The sequence below is a fragment of the Poecilia formosa genome, unplaced genomic scaffold, assembly GCF_000485575.1.
Source record: "Poecilia formosa unplaced genomic scaffold, Poecilia_formosa-5.1.2 Scaffold67, whole genome shotgun sequence".
Taxonomy (NCBI): domain Eukaryota; kingdom Metazoa; phylum Chordata; class Actinopteri; order Cyprinodontiformes; family Poeciliidae; genus Poecilia; species Poecilia formosa.
Genome location: NW_006800006.1, coordinates 1,548,016 through 1,573,914, shown reverse-complemented (window position 1 = coordinate 1,573,914; position 25,899 = coordinate 1,548,016). Strand labels below are relative to the sequence as shown.

Below are 25,899 nucleotides of genomic sequence, written 5' to 3'. Positions count from 1 at the left end.
GAACTAAAACAAACTCAATTTCTATTTGCAGGATTTATTGTTTTTCTTTTTTCTCTCTTTCTACTAAAAACTGGACGACCAAAGTCTTCAGTCTGGTGCTTTAGACCTTTTTTTTTTTGTGAAGGTCAATTTTGTTAACAGAAGCTTCAAAAACTGATTTTATTTGTTTTGTTTATTTATTTTGGATATTTAAAATGTCTTCCAATTCCAGTATTAAATGTTTATTAGAATTTAAAGTTGACTGATCGTTGAAAATGTTTTCTTGGTTTATTATTCCAGATGTGACGGCAGCATTAGCATCAGTTGTACAATGGTTGGCAAAAGCAGCAGGGGGAAAATATGATAAAATGTATCTTTTGCCCTGAAGGCAAAGGGACATTTTTAAAACTTATTTTCCTCAGTCAGGCCACATGGAAGTTTTTTTTTAACTCCGGTCGTAATCTGTTGTGAAGCTTCAAAACGTTGTAATTTGTTTTTCTCAGTCCTGGCAGCAGCAGTACCAAAACCGTGTCTAGATGATTCGCTGAACTCCATTATGCTTTTCTGAAGTGGAGAAAAAAGAAAAAAAAAGAGAGATTTTACTTACAAGGCCCAGTCAACAGCAATGATGAGAGTGATGTCATCGGTGGGTAGCCCCACAGAGGTCAACACGATCACCATGGTGACGAGTCCGGCCTGCGGGATTCCGGCTGCACCGATGCTGGCGGCCGTGGCGGTGATGCTGGGAAAGCAAGCGGATCAGTGGGTCATTGGGAAAACCCCCCCAAAAACAAATCACACAATCAGAACCGAAGGTGTGTGTGAAAGCTTTCTGAGCTGACCGGTGCACATTTCTTAGCAAGAGACTGTTGGAATAAAAAAAACCAAAAAAACCAATTGGAACAGCAGGGGAAGTGCTTTCAAACACCTGAAGTGTTCTTTGTACTTACCTCTTTTATTTTCCAGCAGGATTTTTATTTTCTTCCCTTCCAACTGAAGGTTACCATGCACTTTGAGCATTTCTTTTTTAAATTTGATTGGCACAAAATGCCTTGTATTAGAGGAGTATTTTAAATTTTGGGGGCAGAAAAACAACCTCAAGCCTCAATTTCTTGAGCCAATTTGCAGATGTTACAAGCAGCGTGTCTATTTTTTAATAATCTCGTTACCAGAATGTTAATCTTCCAGTGAGAAGAAAGTAGCACTGAAGCTTTCTTAAGGTTGTTCAAAAAGCTGTTGGATGATCTTCAAGTCATACAAAGAATTGAAGATTTGAAGAATAAAATCTGGGCTTTGACTAGACCCTTGAAGTTTTTAGATACAAGAAGTCATTTTTAGATATAGTCTTCCCCCAACATTTTCAGTTTTAACATCTTTAATGATTTCCTCTTAGACGGGGAATAACTTGCCAGCATGATGCTGTAGGATTCACTATGCTTTGCTTTCCCTTATTATTTCTTTAGTTTTTGTCTCTTTTTTTTTTTCTAATTTACTACTTTGTTTTTGTAGTTGAATTTAAGGCCTGTGTCTAAGTTTTACAAGTTTAGCTACAAAGAAGCGGCATGCAGTTTAAGCTTTATCTCATAAAAGTAATGACGATTCTGAATTTATAGCAGTTGTTTTTTTCTTCTCCATTTTTCATAAAGTTTAAACTTCATCTTTACATCCAGCGTTTAAAAATAGACGTGGCCTTCGTTCCTCACCATCTGACATCAAATCAGAACAAACCTCTCCTGTTTTAGATTCGTTTAGGATCTTTGCAGAAATGCAGATATCGAAAGAATAAACTGAAAAACAGTTAAAAACCTGCATTTATTATTAGATATTATATTGAAAACATCTTTTTAGATTAACCAATTTTTCGAAGCTTTTTTTTTATAAGATTGAATGACTACTAGAATTGTTGCTTTTTTTTTTTTTTTTTTTACTGTACAGTGACCTTAAGCGTCCTGAAAGTTGCTTTAAATACAATGTATTATTATTTTTATGATATCTATCGTTTTAAATTATTTTTAGACAGTTATCAAGAGCCATTGTAGAAGATCCAAAGAGCCTCTTAGTCTCAGACCCCCGACTTTCCCAAATAGGTTAAAAACAAGAGCAATCATAACGTAGTGCAAGTCTTGCTATTCTGGCATTTTAACAAACTGATTATTTTTGGCAATGATAAAAACAGGATTAGCAAAACCAGAAAACGTTTAGCCTGATTTCATCTCAGACAGTGAGGGGAGGAAAAAAAGGCCTTTTTTTTTTTTTTTTACAGTTTATATAAACATCTGGTTTGAACCGCGGTCGCTGCAAAGCGGTCGGTTTGGACTCGCTTTCTGAAAGCGGCGCTTCGGGTCGGGTTGGCGTACAGATGGAGGAGCTCCGTGGTCCCGAGCCAAGCGGCGCAGGGACAGAGAGGGAAACGATTATAATTCTGTCGTGACATGTGAGATGAGTAATACAGGTCATGTGGGTTTTACAGCCGAGGGATTAGACGGAGGGACCGAGCGTCGAGAGCGCGACCGTGAGGACAGGTCTGCTCCTAACGACGTTGCGGTCAAACGTGGCCTCCGGCCAGGTGAGGAGCAGGACATTTGTTCGCGCCTCTTTTCCTTGTTGCTCGCGGAGTCAGAGCATTTGATTAATTAAATTTTTTTTTTTTTTTTTGCGCCATCACCGAGCTCCGATTCATCTGAAATCAGATCAGACTAAGAGGCTCTCACACCAGCTGTAATCTGTGTGACATTTACATATACGAGAATCTACTCAATCCCATAATAGTATTAATAATTCAGATTTGAACGTGTGATGCCAAATTCCTTCACATGCTGAACTCGAAGCAACCCGGTCAGGCTGGCTGTGACTTCCTGGGATTCTGATTTCGTTTTAAGAAAATTCGGATTTGCTCTGAAATGCAGTGGGTGAGCCAAGTTCCAAAAAAATAATCATTTGTAACAGAAAGTCAAATTAAGTTTATCCAAGTAAACAGATTAAATTTACTAAGTTGTCATATTAAACAAATTAAAGGGGTGTTTTCCTGGCACATATATAGTCCATTGTATAGAATAATCAAGTAGCTGTTACCTTCAGGTGTCAGAAAAATGCTGTTCATGTCATATATGACCTAATAGAAAATTTATAACATTATAAGATGATGTCGATTTTGCATAATACTGCCACTTTAGGTTTATTCAGTTGTCATGTTAAACATAAAAAAGTAAGCTGGACATACTAAATTTGGTTACATTTTGCGAATTAAGTCATGTTTTTGAAAAGTTGCAGCTCCATTCTTTTTTTCCCCCCTGTGGTTCAATTTTTTTAAAGCTGAATTAATGCTTTAGTTATGAAATATCTTAGCATGGATTGTTTGCTGTAAAACATTCAACAGTTTTTTTGGGGGGGTTTCTCGACAATTTGACTTGATAAGCTTTCCACAAGTCGGCTTTTACCACAAACGAGAGAGAAAAGTGAAAAGTGTCCCTGGGCCTTTCTGTTCAGAGCCCCATGAAGCCCTGCAGTCGTAGTTTAACGATGCAACGTAACAGCGGAAACATCCTAACCTTTAGTCTTTGGTGAAAGGGTAAAAGAAAAAATCAACACAGGATTCTGCCTGAAGGTAAATATGACACACTTTTAAACTCCCTGTTCTCATTTGAAGACAAACTTTGAAGCAGGTGTGTGAACCTGTAAAGGGCTAAGTGTTCAGGAAGCTTCTTTAAATTCACAATATACAGAAGACTGTGAAGCTTCATTAGCATGCTGAGCGATAAACCACGCATACGTTGAACTCGACCTCATGTAAAAAAAAACAAAAAAAAAACAACCTTAGAGCAGCTATTTAATCATGTAGCTTTTCTAGTTATTTAAACTGAAAGAACCTGCCACGAGGAAACTTTGAAATATTTGCTTGAAAAGGGCAAACCGAGCTAATATCACTTCTCCAGCCCACTGCCGCCCCTGAAGCTGACAATTCTTCACGCAGCATTCAGCGGAAAAGCCTGAGTTGTTTCAACTTTACCTGATGGTGATGATCTGCCCAAAGTCGAGCTCGTAATTATTCACTTGGGCGATGAAGATGGCCGCCACGGCCTCGTAGAGAGCGGTGCCGTCCATGTTGATGGTGGCCCCGACGGGCAGCACGAAGCGGATGATGCGCCGGTCGATGTGGTTGTTCTCTAGGAGGCACTTGAAGGTGATAGGCAGAGTGGCAGAGCTGCGGCACGAAGGCAGAAAAACAAAAGGTCAAAACAGTCAGTGGTGGTATGATTACTTATTCTGATTAGAACCACCCACCACCCCATGAGGTCAAAGCGCTAATGGCAGTTAAGTTTTCTTCATAACTTTAACTGAAGATCAAAAGAAGTTTTTTATGCTCTTATATAAACTCTGGCAGCATCCCAGAAGATACCAGTCTGTTTCAGAACCAGCCACAGTACATGGATTGATATAATACTAGCCCTTAGTGCAGTTTTTGACTATGCAGACTGACACTGTGGTCAAAATGTCACGTGTTTGAAGTTGCTAAAAGAAGTATTTAGTTTGCGTTGTCAGATTTACATTGGTGTGTATTGAAAGTTGATTGACTGTGGATTTGTTTAGCTGACTAAGTTTGTTTTCTTAGCCAGGAATCAGGCTTGTTAAAGACCTTAAGGCAGCTAAAAATATGGATGTAATAAGCAATCTGTTCATTTATAATATTTACTTTTTTAGAATGTACTACTTAATTTCAATATTAAGTAGTTCTTTTTTATTTTGGTAACCATTATATCTTTTTGATAGTTCAGATTCTATCACAAACATGTAGGTATTTGTATGTTTACTACACTATTCATACTTTTAGGTTACTATAACAGTGTTACACTACAACACTGACTTTTCATTACTAATTTAAACAGTTGCATGTTCTCAGCTCATCATCCCCCAACAGTGATTCATTTATCTGATTGAATAAATGAATTTATTCATATTTTTTTACTTAGTCGGATTATTTCTAATGTGCGTTGCTGCCTAGTTGTTTATCTCTGTCCACTTTAAACCTGAAATCTGAAATGTTTTCTGTAAATAAAAATTGCTGGGTTTTATTGATTGATCTATAATTCTGGGCTAAAACGTCACAACTGTCCAGCATGATGCCAGCATCACAAAAATACGTCCATATGTTTGGAGGACATGTACAAAGCTCAAGACGACAAAGCCCCTACCAAGCTGAGTATCTGAAGAGGTACAGATGGATCATCATTTTGTTTTTACCTGGAGGAGGTGGCGAGAGAGATGAGCAGAGCCTGCAGAATCCCTCTAATGTACACTATGGGACTCTTCTTGGTGATGAAAAAGTACATGGCAGGAAGGATGAAAAGGCCATGGAGTACCAAGCCCATGACCACAGTGATGGCGTAAAAGCCTAGTTTCTTCCCCATGGCTGATGGGTCATCCATTTCCAAGATCTTCCCGGCAACAAGGAAGACGATGCCAAAGGGAAAATACCTGGAGGCGGAGGAGAAGAGAAGAGGAAAGCTTAAGAACTTGGACTCAAAATATAAGATTTCCCAAAGCCGTATTCTTCGTATGAATGTTGCTAGTGACCCTTAAACATGAAGTAAGAGCTGAAAACAAAAACATCGTCATGCTAGGGTAAACTGTTAGCCATCAGAAGTTAGCATGTTAGCAAAGGTAATTGTAGCTAACTGAATCTATCGAAATGACAGAAACTGAAATTGAGAAAAGATTTTTGGTAGCTGAAATGAATAAATATGGTAATTTGTGGGGAACAACACTAACGGGAACTATGTTATGCATTTATAAAACCAACTGGAACATACTGAAATGATAGATGTATCCTTTGTCTTTGTGTATATAAATCTATTTATTAGTCTTTTGAACTAATAGTTTGTTTGTTTCACACAAGCTGTTTACGTCAGCTATCAGCAAATTACGGCACTTCGTAATCTGATTGATACTTTCAAAACAATCTGTGGTTCAAAACATTCAAACCCACTACTGGTACCAGCAAATCATCTACCAGCACAAACGGATACAACAATTTGAACAATATGAATCCATCTCATGATTTGGGTTTAAGGTCACCAATCTAAATAAATACAGAATGTCTCCGCTGGCAACGAGGTGTTTTATCCTTTTTGCTGTCGGTTCTCATTGCTCGTGTGATCGTTGTTCACCATGTAATAATAATCGCAGACTTCCTGAAGATTAAGCTGTGGATTTCTTTTGGTTGGGTGTTTAAGAACGAAGGAAAACGTCCCGGTAAATGCCTTCAGGACGTGCTGGTGAAGATTTAACTGTTTTATCATCAACAGAAGATCACTGTATAAAAGACTGACCTCAGGTCAACACAGAAGTGACCAGTGCAGCACTGCACAGAGTAAGCTAGCCAAGATACTTAGAGAAACCTGGAAATAAACTCACCACATACATCTTGCACTGAAATCTTTAGGACAGTGGCGTCCAAAATCTTTTGTAAAGCAGCCAAAGCTGGCAAGTTGAAAGGACTCTAAGGATAACTAACAAAATAATTTGATTGTGAAATTTTTTTGTTTTTGTTTTTTTTTGCCTGCTGAGGAGTAAATTCAAAATACATTATTCCAATGAAACAAAGAAGAAATGAACAAATGACTGTAGGTCTGAAGAAAGGGTGTTTTGTCTTCATAAAAGAAAAGTATACAGTTTCTTGAGTTTTTGGATCAAATATTTATGGATTTTTAGGTCTTGAATATGTTTTTAGTTTTTTTTTATTGGAAAAAAATGAATGGCTGAATATATCCAGCCATTCGCAATAATATGAAAGAATAAAAAAAGGGCTTAGCAAATAAAAATACGTTATGGTGTCCCTAATATTTTCCATTTAAAAAGAAATAAATTTGTCATTAAAACTCTCGTCCTATTTTTTTTTTTTTCTTCTTTTCATCAGCTTCAGTCGCTGGAGGACCAAATTACTACCCGCTCTTGAACTGCACTCTGGGGCCACACTTTATAATAATCCAACATATTATTTCAGAAATAAAAACATTTTTTTCCCCTCTATTGTGTGAAGTGGGGAAAAAAAACCCTTATTGAGAAATAATTGTTTTCTCTACTGGTGCCCCTAACGATACTTTTGAAATGCATGTGACTGAAACGTTTTAACACGCATAAGCAGCCCAGGACTTTCTGTTTTCCTCATATACAATAATTATGATGTAACACTAGAACAACCTCTGCATATTAAAATTATTCTTTGCAGCAGGGAGTTTGTATCTTGAAAATTTGCATGTTTACATATATATATATATATATATATATATATATATATATATATATATATATATATATATATATATATATATATATATATAAAAGCAGAAATAACTGGGATTTAATCCCCCAACTCACAACTTCACTTAAACATGTCCAGCTATTTAGGCATACTGGAGTAATTAAATCTATATCCCAATGCTGCCAGAAGCACTGTAGAATTAAAATTATAATGGAACAATAAATAATGATCAGTATTTCATTATTAGGATGTCTAACATGATGGAAATGACTGAGATTTGTTATATTCTATTTCATTTCTGAGAGGTCAAAGAACTTCCGTTATGACTTGAGGCAATATGTTGCAACGTTTTCTGAATCCCCGAGCATTTGGCTCTGGCCCCAAAAGGCTACGCGAAAACAGAAAATGACTGGCATTCCGTACAAGAGAAATTAACGTTACAAAAATGTCGACACGTTGATGCTTTTGTTTGCACTTTCAAATTCGTCTTGGTTATTGGGACAGGTTTGCTTGGGTGTTGCTGAGCGCTGAAGCCCAGTTTGCTCTGGAACTAAGCTGCTCTGTTGTCCGATGTTTTCATATTTAGAGGTTGTGTGTGTGTGTGTACACATCTTGCCACCACACAGAAAGTGAACAGCTCCAAAGCTGGCTGGTGGAGAACTGCACAGGACAGAGGCATCTTGAGGTTCACCAGGTCTTAATAACAACCATTTTCTGCCAACTGGTTGTTTGGGAGTGATGACAGAAAATTACTTTTCTGTCTTTTCATCACACAGGAAAACACGGGAAGGTCGATGTGTATCAGCACTGTGAGAACCATCCAGAAAATAAACCCAACTCAACACAGAAACAGTTAATCAGACTCAAAATCAGCCTTTCTTTGTTGAATTGGAAATTTCCAATTCGACAGCCCATTTATGGCCCTCTGAATGATTTTTATGCAGCTCTATAAACAAATCAAAAATGAAGACTCTGGCCTGAGAGTAGAAACTGATCGATGCAGATGGACACTTTTTAAAAAGTCTTTCATTTTCACAGACAGTCGCCCTATTATACAAAACACTAAATACAACAAATGAGTTTTTATTCATTAAATAGAGCCACAGACATCCAGCAACAATTAAACAAAAAAATAGATTTTTGAGCAGTTTCAGAAGAAAGAATCACCACATTCTTGTTGCTGAGTTTACGCAAAAAAGAGAGAAAAAAAAAAACTTGCCCAAAAAACAAGACTCAAACCAAGACGTTACTACTGTCCTCTTCTGTAGTAACCCATTTACTCAAGACCCTTTTAACATATTGGATTGTCTGTGATTTCAGTTTTGTAAAAAAAACAATCTCGACTATTTTGTTTTTGTTGTTTTCGTAAAAAAATGCATTTTCTGTTTATTATTGTGCAAATACAGAAAGAAATTTACTTAAAAAATAAAATTTTGTGGCCTCTAAGTGCTTTCAAAATTTTCCATAAGGAGTGATGGTCGTGCAAAAAAAGGGGGAACTTTATTTTTAGACCGTTTACACCTCCCTTTAGATTAGACTCAATATTTATTCATTAATATACTTCTTTAGTGGATATATGAAAATTCAGAATTGGAAAAAAAATGTATATTAGTAAACATTGTATTGGGCTGAGTAAGGTGTGTTGTTGCTTTTATGTGAACTTTCTGTTTCCACTGTGACTCTTACCAGATGACAATGGCAACGATCTTCAGAACTGCTTCATTCAAACTCTGGCAAAAGTTGACCAACGCGCTTCCATTGGGTCCCATCCTGCCCAGCATTATTCCTATAATAAGAGGTTAAAAAAATAAATAAATTAAAAAAAAAACAGAAAATTACATTGCTCGTGTATACAGGGGTACATATTATGTTTACCTGGGGTTCACCTACAGGGAAGCTTTCAAACTGTGCTAATTGCTCACCAGGGGCGAAACGCGTGTTTCTAACTGAATCATTCAGAAATGTGGAGCATGCCCAGACTGTCACTTTGAGCTGCTGCTGCTTTCGGGTGTAGTGCATGCTAATGTTTGCAGGGGGGCGTGCCAATCGCTCACCCATAGTTGCAGAAAAAATGACAATCCCCAGCACGTTCATGCCCTCGCTGGTCCCGGGTGACGTCTTCACAATGACGTCGGGAGGCGGCGTCAGGTCCAAGGAGAAGTTCTGAATGTCTGTGCCGTTGTCGTCCTGGACGCCATAGATGTAGACCCGCCGCGTGGTGGTCTCATCCAGCAGCTGGGCCACCGTCGGCTTGGGGATCAGCTCGGCCACTCTCTGTGTCCGATACTGGAGGACGGAAAAAAACAAGCAGGAGCCTCTAAATCAACACAATAATCGGAGTGGAAACACTAACCACATGGTTGGGCTCTTTTCTTTTCTTTTCTTTTTTCTTTTTGTTTAAACAACCGAATGCATGCCATTTTCTCAATGTGATGTTTCTAATTTCTGATAATCCACACAACAAACACATGATCAAACAGAAGTCTGCACTGAACTGGGACAGACATTTTTTTTATTTTTTTTTAGGTTCACCATTTTAAAATTACACGCCATTATCTTCTGGTTTTGAAGATAATTATTTCAGACAAGATAATGACTTTACTTCCACACAACTAGAGATTTAAATGGTATGTATTCAAATAAATCAGACATTCAAATTCAGGATAATTATCCACTAATCATAGGAAACAAGAAGATTTCTTGTAAAGAGCAACATTTATGAGATAAAGGAGCAATTAAAACTGATCAGCAAAATGTTGAGGTAGGAGAGTTGATTACTTCTGGCATCTGCATTATATGACAGAAATGAGGCTGTATGAGTTAGATGCAAGTGTAAAACCAAGTTGGATTTGTTTATTGCTGTGTTCAGTGACATGGCTAAGTATTGTGACAGGCCTTCTCCAATTTATTTGTGGAAAATCCGTCCAACTTTTTTTTCATAGCGTATCAAAAATATTTGAATTGAAAAATGCGACTTGAGGAGGTGAAAACCAATGTGCACTGCTACTTGGCACACTGTTGGTAGATGTTTACGAAAGGAGCCAATCCAAGAGTTGCATTTATTTGTCTTGTCACTGATTGGTTGTACCACCAATAGCAGAAATAAAGATGTTAGCCTGTGTGGTTGAGCTAATATGGTTTCCACTGCCTGTTTTAAAGCACAGTAAGATATATTTGGTGTTTGAACTGTTAAAATAAGCAGCTGTAAGCAATTTCAACAATTTGTAGATTTTAACTTTTTGGCAGTGGTTCCTAAAACCCTTGAATCGCCGTGCTGTAAACTAACTGTTTGCTAGCTTAGCACAAATGCTGTAGCATCTTTCCTTCTACCTTTTTTTTGTTGGGAAAAAAAATCTATTCCTGCAAAATCTTAGACACCATGTATGATCTCCTTTCTAAAATATTTTATTACCATGTCATATTGATATTAGCTTACCTGTTGAAATGTAGCTTGAACCAAGTTTGCTGGAAACATGTTGCTGGGGGAAAATAAGTTGGAAAAATTGATCAGTGACTGTCAAATGTCGTACTGTATGGGTTGAATGACACGGTTTCAACGATGCTACTAAATGTTACTAAGGCTCATGTGGGAGGACAGGCAGCCAGTGTGTAACTATGGCGACACATGCAGAAATACCGGAGATATCAAGCAGAGACTGAGTGAAGATGAAAAGGCTAATTAAGAAAAACTTAAATTGTATCAAAACACTAAACCTGTAAATGTCAAATATCACATGTAGGCTTTTATCAAACTATGGTTATGTTCAAATGATCTTATGTTTTCATAGAACCTTGCTTTTTTGTTTCCGTCTACAGTTAAGTCCAAAGTTATTCATAAAGTAGCTGTTCAATATTACCAACACGTTTCTTCTGACTAATATGAATATTAATGCTGTGAAACGGGTCATCCAGAGGTCAGGCATGAATCTGATTTGAAAAATCTGTTTTTGTAGCTGGAAATTAGAGTAAAAGAAAGAAGGCCTTAAAGAAGCTAGTGATGAAGGAGGAATCATCAGTGGACCAGTGGAAAACGGCTACAAGCTGCTCAGCAGTATGAGAATGACTTCATTGCTGTGGAGCAATTCGGAGTTTTCCAATGGTGATTGAGAAGAATATATATTACTAAATGCAAAAACTGATAAATGATTATCTCTCTATACAGATCCTTCTTTCAATTTGCCGGTCTCTTTTCCTGTCAGACGCAAATTTCTTTTCAGGAGAAAATTGATTTCAGGGTTTAGAATCACTTTTGGCCAGCTGCAGTTGGGTAAGAAATTTATCAGTGGGCTACTAAGGGAAGACACAGCTGTTATTATAGGGGCGGCAAGACGTTTTGATGGTTTTATTTGTTGGTAAAGAGTACTTATCAAGATTTGTTATTGAATCTGTAACCCATGTAGAGGTGAGCCCAAAATCAGACCTGTTGCTAGCACAACAGCGGCTAAAAAAGACTAAGCAGGCATGAATATGCTATTCTGGACAACCATGAGAATATTTCCTTTCTGTGTTTCCATCGTTCACAATATCTAAGAAATTTAACTGGGGCTTAAAAAACCCCAATAAAATTAGTCATTTTGTTTTCCAGATTAGCACACAGCACGTTGGCTAACTTCCTGTCCCAGATTTTGGAGGTTGTACAGACTTTATATATATAACAGGATGGTACTTTGCAGCAGAAAAAACAAGTTTTTCCTTCAGAAAGAAGACAACAGAAAAGATTTAACTTTTTTTTTTGCTAGACTTTGTCACAAAACAGGCAAACAATGAAGATGAACCTGATGTTTGTGACTCTAGCAATAGCACAAAAACATTTTAGGCAACTTGGCATTACACCACATCCACGTCTCATCAAATCGCTCCACTTCAGGTTTGTCTCTGTAAAAAGTTAATCGAAATTTGTGACCAGTAGTGATTACCAATAGTTGAACATTAATGACAGCTTTTTTTTTTTTTTTTNTCCATCCATCCATCCATCCATCCATCCATCCATCCATCCATCCATCCATCCATCCATCCATCCATCCATCCATCCATCCATCCATCCATCCATCCATTCATTCATTCATTTTCTGTACACCCTTGTCCCTAGTGGGGTTGGGAGGGTTGCTGGTGCCCATCTCCAGCTAACGTTCCGGGCAAGAACCATACAGATACATCTGGTTGCCAAAGCAGTCATAACACTTTTAATTGAAACTCAAATTTTGGGTCATTATTAATGATTTAGATATCCTGTCTTCACTCAGTATCTCTATCCAATAGTATTTTTTTTTTGTAGACCACGTTGTCTGATGTGAAACTCTTGACTAATGCTTTATAAAAGCAGGTTTTACACCATGAAACATCCTTTAAAGCAATAATAAACACATTTCACTCAAACACACTCAGCTTTTCTCATGGAGCAACAGAACATCACCAGATTGGGATGCCTCCAGGAAAATGATGAATAAACGGCATACTGCACCGCTGACATCCAAAAGTCCTGACCATACAAACTGATTAGGATTTTCTCATTTTCTCAGTGTACCAACAAGAAGGTCACTTGTTAACAACAGAACAGACCCAACGTGGTCAGAGATCCCCAGGCAGAATTCCATTTGTGGATCAACTTGCACTTAAAAAGTATTATTATTATTATTATTTTGTCTAGGGATTTATTACAGACAGAGTGATATATACATTACATCGCATGACTTCTGGTCATTTTGATCAACATGGTTTACAGATAAGAACCAGAAAGTTCAGAAATGTTGAACTTAAAAATAGGATTTTAGATAAAGAGATGCCTTAATGGTCACAGAGTCTCACCACATGGTTAGGAAGTGCAGTTTATTCTGCAATACTCAAACTATTCAAGAAACTAAATTTTAAGGTTTTTATTAACTGTCTGCTGTGATCATCAAAATATATCAGCGTATGTTACTATTCTGTCTAATAGATGAAATATAAATGTTACTACTTGATCTGAATTGCTAAAGCAAAGTATCTGTTCAATACTTTATTTGTTTACGCTCAAATGACTCGTTTGTCATTCTGTCCTTTTAAAATTTTATTCAGTCTTGTAGCCCCTCATGCCTGCAGGGGCCCTCAAGCACATTGGCCCTCAACAAGAAAGGTCAAACTGACTTTGAATCTGTTTGCACAATTACCTTCACGTTTCTGTACAATAATCAGAAAATAATCTCGTAAAATGAATCGAGGCAACGTTTGCCGTGAACCTGTGCCGCGTAAACAAACCGAACTGAAACTCTGGAACCGGTTGTAAATCCCACGCCAGTGCAGAGTCGAAGATGAGTAATCTACGAGAGATTAAGACATACTGTATTCTAAAGAAAGCTTAGGAAACAGAGTGGGCGGAGTCAGACAGGTGGGACTTCTTCACGAAGTCCTCTGAACTGATTTAATTACAAAGAGAAACCGTAGCCTCTCCTTCCTGCGTTTTAGTTAATGAGCCACTCTGAGTTCAGAGCTCAGAATAAACGCGGCGCGTTTCCATTCATGCTCATTTATATAATGTGGCGGCGCGTGTTCGCTCACAACAAACACACCACTGTGCGAAAGTCAGGTGCTTTTGTGAGGATGCAGCTATAGCAGACCATGACTGCACGTTAGATGAAGGCAGTAAAGAAGCTTTGCGCAATAAATCCAAAGCCCAGCTGTGCTCTGTAAACACACACACACACACACATAGTTTGTTGCCTATTATAGAAGAGGCTTCACCACTGCACATGATCAGTACATAGCTGGATTTATGAGCTCGGCCAGTTTATAACCCTGTTTTGTTGTTTTTTTAAATAATTCCTGCTAAATGCAAGCCAAAATGGAATATATTTTAATTCTGGTTTTATAGCAAAACATCCTGAGGCCAAATTCCTAATTAAGCATTAGGTTTATTATAGTTTATTTAAATTACATAGGCGTATGCCTGTGTTTGTTCACGTTTTTGATGGTTTTTGATGGTTTTTATGAGTTCCTTTAATTCAGTTCTCCAGGTCTTGATTTGGTGGCGTTTGGCCGTAGTCCACCGTCTGACTGACACGACCCATGTTTTCCTCAGCAGGCCTGACCCAGGTTTACCTCTAATACAACCAGACTTCAGCACTAATTAGCTTAGCACAGTAACCCAGTCGCATATAAGTTTCCAGGCCCCTGTAGTCTTAAAAGAGCAGGGTGGATCATTTAAGGCTGCGTTATTTTATATGTTTAATTTTTCTGTTTAATTCCACAAAATAATTTAAATCAGCCGGTATCGATACTTTTGCAAGGCCACCATTTCACAATGGATTTCTCGACGGCCTCTTACCGGATGAGGTCCAGCAGCGCATCAGCAGAACTCGTCATGGGCTTCTTGCTGTCCTCGGAGTCCTCCTTTTGGGCGGCGCCACCCGGATGTATGATGTACACCATGAGGATGCCCACCACCACGGCAACAAACGTGGTCCACAAGTAGTAGGAAATGGTCATGATGCCCAAGCGACTTGAGCACTTGGCATCCAGGGCAGCGAGACCTGACATCAAACTAAAGTGTATGATGGGGGTGGAGGGACACAAACAGGAGGGAATTCAGGAAAGACGGAGAGGAAAAAAGGAGGAGAAAGTTAGTATTTGACAAGCTTTGAGGAACTGCTTCCCTCAGAGCTCCTTTTCTACTGCCTGTCAAAGAGGACACTTTGAAACGGAATGAGTTTTCCTGCAGAGGGAGATAAGCGGGAAGCACGAATGCTGAGTTGTGTTGGAAACGCTCAACTGACTCTTTGTGTGAGGAAATTATTCACACCGCTGTATTTAACAATATTAAATTTCCACCATAATCATGCAGCGTGCTTCACGTGAAAGTAAAAGCACGCCTTTTCACGTTCGCTCGGGAGCGACTGCAGCACTCGACGAAACTGAATGGGCCTGTTTAAAACCTCAGAGGGCCTCTGTGTCGCCCCACTGCCTCAGCTCTCTGAAGTATGGCAATCTGAACACATTTGCTGTTGGGCCTTTCACAGTGACATAACTTTCCTTTTCAGCTCAAAGATTGGGGGTTGGGGAGGGGGAGCGGAAAAACAAACAAAACAAAAACTCTTTTCACAGCATAAACAAAAAGACAAATTTGCATTCAAATTGGCTTTAAATTCCTTTTTTCACTGGAGCTATCTGGGTTACTTTAGAAGCAAACTCAGGAATACAAAAAAAAAAAAAAAAAGCAAGCAGGAAGCTTTCAGGCATAGCGGCGTCTCAGTCGGTGTGAAATGCAGCGAGCTGAAAAATGTCACTTCTGAGAAGTGAAGGTATGAAGATATGGAGCCAGAAACAAGTGCTGGTGTCACTGAAGCAACGCCTGGGAAATCCTGATTCAACTGAAAGCTCCTGTCTGATGTTTACCTATGTACTGTTGCAGTGTGATAATGAAATAAAACCGTGAAAATAAGTTATTTTTGGTGATTTCACTTGACTGTACCTTTAAGAAGACTATTAATCATTGCGTTACAGTCATGTTACAAGCTAGGTGTTTGACCGCGATTAGAACAACAGGTGCCTTCAAGCTTTTCATCAACCATACAGCTAATTTCAAACAAAACCAACATACTATTGACTCACTAAATGTAAGAACCGGTTGGAGGGTTTAAAAGGAAGATTTTAGTTATCCGCGTTTAAAGGTAAAGACAATTAGTGTCTGGCTTTTTTTTTCTTCCTGTGAGCACAGCTGCCAAATATGTAAAATCTAAAAATGACAATGTAATGAAATGCAGCCCCAGAATCGATCAGCGTGATGGTGTGGATGGTAGAAGAGGGAAAAAGAACCAAGAAAACCTTTCAAGCTGAACTCCAAGGCGCATGACTGTCTGATTGCTCAGTGGTTTGCAATTTGAACTTAATAAGCCCCATGAAAGAAGCAGAGGGATGCGCCTCTATTTACAGAAAGACAAAAACAAAACAAAAAAATCACGTCCACAGACAGAACTCGGAGAGAATGAAGGTGAATGAAGCCATATTCAATAGAATCAATTATCTAAAGCAAAGCCAGGTTTGTCTTTAAGGGAAGGTATTCTGTATTTTCCAGGCACATAGAGCCATTTCATAGCACAATCAAGTGTTGCCTGCAGTTGTTTTAAAAATGCAGCTGAACATAAATCAAACATAAAGAAAAAGAAATTTGACTTCGTAATTTGGCACCTTGAAATTCGGTCTCTGTCTCTTTAAGAAGCTCCTCCTCTTTCCGACACTCGGACTTCAGGAAGTCACCACAACAGTGTTCCTCCGTCAAGTAATTTACAACCGTTCTTAGAGCGTTGAACTGAGAAGTAGTCTGTATGATGGACTCAGAAGACGTGCAGTTCCACCAGGTGTTTGCTAATTGCTGCTGCTGCTAGTCTGAAGGAGCTGAGTGGGGAAGTTGTGGAGAGGGGGGGTGGAGCTTTGTGGAAATAGGCGGTGCTTTGTGAGAGCAAGACTTTAGGCACCCCAGATGGTTGCCATGGGAAAATCAAACATGCGTTAAAGAGTCAAACCAACACACTGGGTATGTTTATATAAAAAAAGTAAATTTTACATACTTCCTCTCCTTTAAATATAAGATAAACAGTAAAAGGCGACTTAAAACACATGTCAGTTTCACGTTATTCCAGAGATACTTTTGTTTTTTGTGGAAGGGCGCCAACATTTGCCTGCAACTGTATCTCTGCTCAGTCTGTTGAGCTTGTGTGACAAGATTATCTGGCCGTCAGAGCATAATCTGCTCGCACTTGGCCAGTGTTGTCATGGACGTGTTCAGTGGGTCAGGACTTAATGGATTTTCAGAGTATGGAGGTTACACACCAATCAAAAATAAATATGTGACCTTATTACAGCGTAACAAGCTGCTAAACTGAAAGGTTTCAGACATTGAAAATAAGCTTTCCACTTGATGAAAGCAGTGTGAGGTGTTGCCAATCCATTGTTCTCAGTGTCACTGCACAGAATTCAGCGTAGAAACATTCAGCAAATGATTTAATAGAAATGGTAGCTGGTGAATGTGAATCGGATGCTTTTTATGGGATCAGTTACCAGTGAAGATATTAAAGTTCCTGTTAAATAGCCTCAGCCCTCGTGTTTAATGTATCTGATAACGTATAACAAACAACAATCTGAAAGTTTTTTTTAAAATTATTGTTGACCAGGTTGTTCTAATGTAGCAAGCAGTACAGTGAAAAACTAATTCTCACATATCAATCTGTCACACATTTTTATTAAACTTTCATTGAAAAGCTGTAAAATCCGTCTTTTTGCAGATGAGTTATTTACTGCTTTACTGATTTCATTATCCTGTTTAAAATCTATAGTAATTCTCTCTTAACCTTCAGAAACACTTCCATAATTTAAAACTGCTCAAGATGGATATCGCTAACAAATCTAGGAAAGTTTATTCTGAGCCAATAAGTGATCTTCCAGTTTAGAGTTGATCTGCAAATATGGAGGCATCTGGGTGTTAATAATATTATACATACGGACTCAGACATTAGATTTTCTTTTTAGAAAGAATACTTATATCTGTTCATCTGCAACACCAAGTCTACTGCCTGATCCGAAACAAGTGTAAAAAAACCCCCCAAAAATCAGTAGAGATTTTCCAGGGGGAAAATACTTTGATTCTTTTTATTGACAAAACAATCAAATTCTTGATTGAAGAAACTCGTAAAACATGTTAAAAATTACTTTATCACAGAATTATATGTATTTTAGATGATTAGATGTTTGATTACTTTTTTATTTACTTGTTGCACAACTTAAAAAAAGAAGAAATCCCATTCTAGATTGAAACACAATTCCAAATCATTTGAACACACTTAGTAGCACAAACGGTATCTATTTCTCATGAATCACTTGAACTTTGACTCGTTTAACAATCCAGACAACGATAATATAGATTTTCTACATGAAATGAGGCGACATGTGGGCAGTAAGAAAATCTATGTTCCCCCCCCCCCACTTACATAATAACAGAAATGCTCTATAAGTTGTTGCTAAATGTTAAATACCTTTGACAATTTGTTGTTCTGAGCTGAATGTTGGGATCAGACAGGATTTACATATAATCATAGATTGATGCACAGATTGTGAGAATACCCTCTCCGCCCGCCGGTATTCTGGACAACAAGCTTGGCGGCGGCAACGGCCGAGGGACCCAACCCCTCAGCCTGGCAGAGTACGATAAGAAAGAAAAAAACATCTCCAGCATTGTGCCGAGGGTCAAAGCAGCAGAGCCGTACAATGTGAAGGAAGACACAAATGATGGGCGCCATAAGCCAAGATGTCTAAGGGCGAGAGGTGAAACGTCTCCTGAGGTGGATCTGTTATTAAACTGATAACTTCCTCAGCAGAATAACAAGAGGTGGACGAGAAAAGACGGAGCGACCGGTGAGAGGCGGGGCCCCTGCTGGGCACGTTGAGCGAATAAAAAACATGAAAAGTTACAAACAATAATCAAGAAATTGCAGCTTACGTGTCCTTCTGATTGTCCTCCCAAGCTTACTTATGTTAAACAGAGTTCCATACTCACTATATGCACACTGTAACTCAAAAGTCAAATGTTAGTTCACCCTTTATGCATGAGATTGTGGTAAAGTTCATCTGGCCTCCTCTATGGCTTTATACTACTAAGCAGATTCTACATCTATATTTTCTTCCAACATTTCAACTCAACTTAAGCTACGTCGTTCCAAATCACAACAAAGGTCACCTCAGTACCAGACCAGCTCTGATTCATACCATAGGCATGCAAAATCAGCTTCAAACATCAGAATCCAATCATAAAGACAGATTAAAACTCATACATACTTTACAATCAAACCTACTTACAACATAAAGCAGTCGAATATGGATTTAAAGCCCATTTGATAGAAATCTAATGTCGGTCTTGTTCAATATGGTCTTGAATTATTGGTAGTTGCCTTGACTGTGCCATGGTGTATGAAAATCAATCAAGTTTATTTGTATAGCACATCTCAGCAGCAAGGTGGTTCAAAGTGCTTTACATCATAGGATAATTCCATAGACATCAATACGTAGACCCCTCATGGAGCGCTGAGTCATACGTAAAAGCTTCCGCCATCTTCTATGTGGCAGCAGAGTGATCGGACCTCCTTAAGTCCTGTGCTGTGTGGACTTATTTCAACGGTTTTACGAAACAATCTGGATTAATTCTCATTACCTTCCCCAGGTAAGGATGAAAGATCAGAATTACTTGACTTTGCAGCCAGAAATTCGCTTCTAAACAACCGGAAAATATTTCCTATGTAGCTAAATTGGCCTGAAATAACCGCTGATTGTTAGCATAGCAGCTAACGTTTTCATACTGTTTTCTAATGAGAGAGCTGATGAAAAACCGCTGTTAGAGGAGAAGTTCATTAAAAACCAAAGGATTTTGTGAGGAAAGATCAGTCAGGATCAGAGCTGGAGCTGCTGTTCTTCAGTCTGTTTCCCAGCTCATCTTCACCATGTCGGCAGGGGCGGATCTACTGGGGTGGCATGGGGTGGCAGTTGCCACCCCAAACGAGAGCCTTGCCACCCCTGTTGCCTCCCCAGCTAGCGAGAATGAATTCAATAAATAGTTATGGCAAATCGGACATTAAGCGCATGAAACTCTTTTTTCCGACAACACTGAATGCAACACAATGTAACCTGACACCCACTGCTAAGTAGCGGGAAGTGCGAGAGAAGGACAGAGCGCGAGGGAGTATTGATGGATATATATATATGTTACTGGACTGGACATTATGTGATTTATCGTAAGTCACACACGCGCCATTTCTGTCCATTGAGTCAGGAATATCGGTGGTCAGGAAAATACTACAATCACGCAAAGAATCAGAACAGCGGACGCAATGTTTAGCAGTTAATTCACCCATAGATAATGGTAATAAGGGCTTCAGATTTCACAGGTGAGGAAAATGTCTTAATTTAAAGAAAAGATTGAACAAGTGAGTAGTGGGTCAGTTATACTAGCCGAACTGTTGCTGGCCTTCTATTGACATTGATAGCCTTAGCATGTGCTGCGCAGTTCGGTGTGTTTTGGTTCCTAGCACTAAACAACCCGCCCACCAAGTCATCAGTAGAGCAGCTGTTTAAATCAGCTAATCAACCGCCGTGGTGTTCAGGCGAAAACTTATTAATAATCACAATATAGACATTAAGCCTGACAACATAATGTAACAGACTGGATGTTCTGTTTTAGTGTTTTTGCTACTTTTTTGTGTGGGAAATGTTTGCTTTTTGGTGTTGATTCCCCTGATCGGTAATCTCTGCTCTATCTGCTCTTTGACCTGTTGTCTGTCGGTTGCCATAGCAACGGGTCCCTGCCACCCTCTTGCCACCCCATAAATAATTTTCTAGATCCGCCCCTGCATGACGGTATTTAGCTATAAAGAATGCTACGAGTCAAGAGCCCAACATGCTGAAAATGTATTTTTCTGAATGGGAAAGAAACATATACCGTATGTATTTTCTATTATACTTTTGGATACTTTCTCTTTTATCCTTGGCTTTAGCCTGTGAACCAGGATGTCTCAGAAGTCATTGGAGTTCTCACAGTGTGACCAGCAGACTGAAGTCCTGCCTGTGACCAGTGTTCCCAGTTTAATAAATGTTTTATTCACTTTTTGTGTATTTTTAAATATCTCAATCTGAAGTATTAGTGTATTAATGTAGCTTATGTAACAAAATAAAAATAATTTACTCTGTTATAATTATTTTCACTCGTTGCTGTCAATAGCAGAGTTGACATACTGTAATAAATATTTATTCTCTGGAAAAAAGTAAGAAAAATATGTAGTTTAATGTTTGACAATGACTGGTTTATAAATCAAAAGTCATTTATCAATAATGTATAAAAAATAAATACAGGAAAATTATTTGTTTCTCGTCTTGAAATGTTAAATGTACATTAAATTATGGTATATTATAGCAATTGTGGATATATTCTTTAATAAAACACTGTAAAAGTGTGTCTGTTCATCAATTTCAATATAAAAATTATCAGAATAATTTCTATCAAATAAAACATTGTGCTCTTTACTCAGAAATGCCCCAAAACAATTGATCACATCAAAAGTTAGAAACGCTCTCTTTAGTAATTTATTTGATTGCCAAATATATTAATGTGTGTGAGAAAATGTGTCAATGGCAGGTATTAACTTAAAATACTTTGTAGAACGGCACTTTATAAAGTTTGGTCCATTTACTTGTATTAGCTTACTGGCACATATTCCACATTCAGTATGGCTGACACTGTTACGTATTGTAGCAACGGGCCGGCCCGCTCCATGAGGGGTCTACGTATTAATGTCCATGGGATAATTCCTTGTTCTGACTGATACCTTTGTACAGTGAGAACAATGTAAATGTTTGCAACTGTGGCTTTAGCTTGTACATGAGTAAATGTCAAGAAAAACATACTAATTGACAAATTAATCAATCACTCAATAAAATCAATGTTACTTCAAACTACTTGTCTTTGCAACCAGGTTTTGTGGTGCTTATTACTTTGTTATTTCCCCTCTACGGAATTTTTATTTTCCTCGTGGATTGAACAGGTCGAAGGCAAATTATCATGTCAAATTATTTGTGGAAACAAGTTTTAATTGTTCTGTTAAAGTCTCATATGTGAATAAATACTGCTTGGTACCCGAAAGTCTTTTTTGTAAAACTATAAGGGAAAATGTTTTAGGTTGGAACAGGAAAGTCCAGAATGAATATGTATTTTGTACTTTATCATTCTTTGGCTTCATCATGTTGAAGTGAGTCCAGATGGAACAGATTAGCAGACTTCAGGGACAGGGTTCAGAGGTCAAAGACTCTTCTGAATAGGATGTGTTTGAAATGCTTCTATGAGTCTGCAGCTGAATGGAACATGAATAAATAATGTTTAGTGTCGCAATAATCTGAACCTCAACCTTCACAAAGATGGACTTGAAAAGACTTATTCAACTGAAGCCAGGGCTTTGAAAATGGGAGTTGTAGAGGAAACGCATGTTTCTAACTAATCCAGCTACAGGCGTCTCTAGGCTGTTTAATGATTTTCATCACTGCTTCTGTTGTCTTTGTTGCCTTTTCTAATGCTTATGTCATTTATGATGTGTTGTAACTTGTGATTCACCTCAGATGGCACTTTTTACATTTTGAAAACCAGAAAAGGACTATATCCATTTTATTTATTTTTTTTCTAGCATGTATATTTTTAACCGTATTGGCCAGGAACTTGTTGTTGAAAGGCAACAGTGCTAACTTTGCTACCATCCAGTTGAGTTGTTGAATTTCTGAAAAGTCGTGTTTTTGTATGCATTCTTAATGAATGAAGAGTTTGCTGGACCAGCATTTGCTGCAATTCCAGCTTCAAGTCTTGGGCTGTTACTACATTTACATACTTTCTTTACAAAACAGCTCAGTCTCAGAGTGAATGGACATAATTAGTTAACATCAGGTTCTCGGGTAGTTGACGTCTGGTCTTTGACTAGATCTTTCTAACACATGGTCCTCTTAAGCCTTTTGCAGCCTTTCTTTTAGGCTTACCCTGTATTTAGCTCCATCCATCTTTCCATCAAACTGCTGATGAAAAGCATCCGCAACGCAAAATACTCAACATGATGGATCATCATGATGACGATATGTGCATGGTGACATAACATCATACATAGCGTTGCACTCAGATTATGTTAGACTCAATCAACCAGAGCACCATCTTCCACATGTTTGCTTTGTCCCCTACTCCAAACGAGACTGGTATCCACGACAAGATAATGTCGAGAGTTTTTTAGGTCACTAGCAAGCTCATTGTCATGACTAATCAATTCCCTGCTGGTGTCATTGACACTAATAATTCTAGCAAGTCCCAGACAATGCCAACATGTTTCATTTTTCAAGATTTCGTCTTTCTAACACCTCCACTGCAGCGTTGGCTCGTCTTCCCAGACAGATTCACAGAAATTCACACCTTTGGACATGTGACCAAAACAGTGCAGATGTTGGCTTTGTTGGGGGCTTGTTAAGATTATCAGTGTCAGCAACTCCAACAAGGAATTGAAAGAGTCTAAATTCAGAGACTCATGTGACCTTGATGGCCTTCATTAGTAATATCAAGGGCCTCGTTAATGATCCCCATTGCCCCATCAGTGTAAGTGCTTCTGGTTACATCTTAAAACTGATATTTCCAACCCAAGTTTCAGAACTGAGAAACCCTCTTTGAGAGGAGACATGTCTTGAGAAGTCCACTTGCCTTTATTTAAAACTCTCAAGATTAACATGTATAATTTCCATTTCACTGTGATGCATTGACTTGTGTTGCTCAGTCACATAAATAGCAGCTGATGCTGTCCCATAGTTTGAGCTTTTCCCACATCTCGCCAACTACAAAGGCCTTAAATACCTTTGCAAGGCACAGTAACCAAAAAACCTTGCAGCTGAGCTGCTCTTGAGACTGGGCGGGATTAGAGCGTTGGCACCTGCCATGTGCAGCCTCCTTGACCTCGGCAGGTTGGAGCACATGCGTGGCCGATCTGCCCAAGAGTTCAGGGCCATATGGAGCTTAGAGCCTTCCCTGCTCCACCTTTGCTGTGCAAGAGCATTAGAGTAATCCCACATCCAGATGAAAGAGAGACAGCAGCGGCTCCTTGGAAGAGGGTTATCCTTGACATCTAGGACTGACACCCTGGCCTTTTGCTTGAGCAGCTCAGATAATTATAGGTCGTGTGAGTCCTCTAACTCTGCGGCAGCTTCTAAATTTGATTTCCCCGGTTTTTATTTTGGGTTTCTAGATGCGACGAGGGGTGCACTTTGTACCGCCGTTGCCTTAGTTGTAAGACTTTCACAAGCAGGTCCGTGCCACACTGAGTCATCACAAATCCCGTAGAAAGAAGTGTGACTGTGCACAACAAGCTCCAGCTGGAAAAGGGTATTGTTTGAATGTGGAGTATTTCAGTTTGTGACAGGATGAATTAAAATCAAGAAAAATAGCCCCTTTCTTTACATCGTTCCGTTCTCTTTCAGTGAGCTGCTGTGACGGTTCTAAAAAATAAAGAAAAAACAGCAAAAAAAAAAAAAACAAAAAAAAAAACCCCACCATGACACACTCCCTGTAGTTGATGTAAAGCTGAATGCTTCGTGACCATCAGTGGAAAAACAGCGTCCGGACAGTTTTTCCTCATTTGTCTGACTCTCTTCTTCTGCCTTATTTGGAGCAACAGGAGGTTCATGGACAGCAGACCGAGTCGGGAAGAGGATTCTCTTGGCTCTGCTCGACTCTGCCGTGTTTATCTGGCCCTCTGTACGCTGAGATTAAGAAAACCAATTTTCCATAAACCTCTCGTTGATCCAACTCCGCTTCCTGACCTACCAAGCAAACCAATTGTGGCATGAAGCATGCAGCCGAAGTCTTAGCTGTAGATTTACATTTTCTCTGACATTTTCTCTTGACTAGACATAAACATACCTACCTCTAGTTCCTACAAAATAAAATATATATTCTTTAACGGACTGCTGGAATAAGATCTCTCAAGTAGCCAATCGAAAGAAGAAATAAAAAAAAGCCATATGTTGTCTTTTGCAGGACAGATGATGTTATCTTTTACATTTTATGATGATATTAGGAACAACCCACAAGAAAGGAGAGGACAAGCTTAGAAAAGCAAATCCAGTAGATTTTGGTCTCATCATGAAATTGATGACATCATGAGGAAAGAACATTATGTGGAAATATTGAGGGAATATCAAACATCTGCAAGACAGTAGGAGTGTGTCTATTTATCGGCACAGATTTCCTTCGTTTTGGGAGAGCGGTGATCGACCGATACATATGAAGCCGATATTATCCCCATCAGCAAAGGTCTACAAATCAACCACTGTTCTCTTCTGCTCTGCAGAGAGAGGTTTGACTGACAGACCGGCCCATCAGGTCATGTCTGCATGTTTATAGTTAATAGTCATCCCACTGTTGCCAACTCAGTGACTTTCTTGCCTTCTGACATGTTCATTCTCTCAATATTGTGGCATTTAGAAAACAGAAATAATTTTGTTTTTTTCTGTCTAAAAACAAAAGTTTTATTTTATCCTCCTTCATGTTCTAGGTTTGTGCCGAGGACTTGGAGTCTGTCTCAGCAGTCAATAAATGTGACACTTTGAATAGTTGCCCGGCAACAGGACCAGCACGGAAACACATGAGACAAACTCCAGTGCTTGTTATCAAGTCAGCCTGAAATGAGTTTCCTCTGCAGAGCAGAGAGGCTCCTTCAAATCTCAGTGTGAGCTGGAGAGGGACGGCGGGAGGTTCAGGGTCGTTTTAAGAACCAGTAATTGGGGAGGGAGACCGATTTCAGTCAATAACCAGGTCCAGACCTTTGGCCTCCACAGTTCATCTTTGGTAACTAGTTGCATAACTGTTTTTTTTTTTTTTTCTTAAACATGCTTAAAGGTTTTTGAGGAGACTTGTTGTGTCTTTTAGCTTCTCACATTTTCTCTTCATTAGAAAGTTAGTTTATGTAACTCTATTTTGTTAGATTTTTAGTTTATCGAAATATGGAAAAACTAGGATCCTTATTTATTTATTTATTTATTTATTTTTAAGATCTATTTTTTTTGTAAGGCATTGCCTTGTTGTGACTTTTTCAGGGCATGATTCAGATTGCAGAAAGAGTGGGACATAGTAACGCCAT

At 38.7% G+C, this 25,899-nt stretch overlaps 1 protein-coding gene across 1 annotated transcript in view; it reads right to left on the bottom strand.

Moving 5' to 3' along the window:
- slc1a7a (solute carrier family 1 member 7a) overlaps window positions 1-25,899 on the bottom strand; it is a 47,242-nt gene that overhangs the window by 4,562 nt on the left and 16,781 nt on the right. Inside the window, exons 3-9 of the mRNA XM_007554930.2 lie at window positions 14,538-14,753; window positions 10,674-10,716; window positions 9,292-9,523; window positions 8,924-9,023; window positions 5,218-5,451; window positions 3,986-4,180; window positions 587-721 (exon numbers count right to left, since the gene is read on the bottom strand). Of these exons, the coding sequence (XP_007554992.1) occupies window positions 587-721; window positions 3,986-4,180; window positions 5,218-5,451; window positions 8,924-9,023; window positions 9,292-9,523; window positions 10,674-10,716; window positions 14,538-14,753 (1,155 nt within the window). The remainder of the gene's footprint in view (window positions 1-586; window positions 722-3,985; window positions 4,181-5,217; window positions 5,452-8,923; window positions 9,024-9,291; window positions 9,524-10,673; window positions 10,717-14,537; window positions 14,754-25,899) is intronic.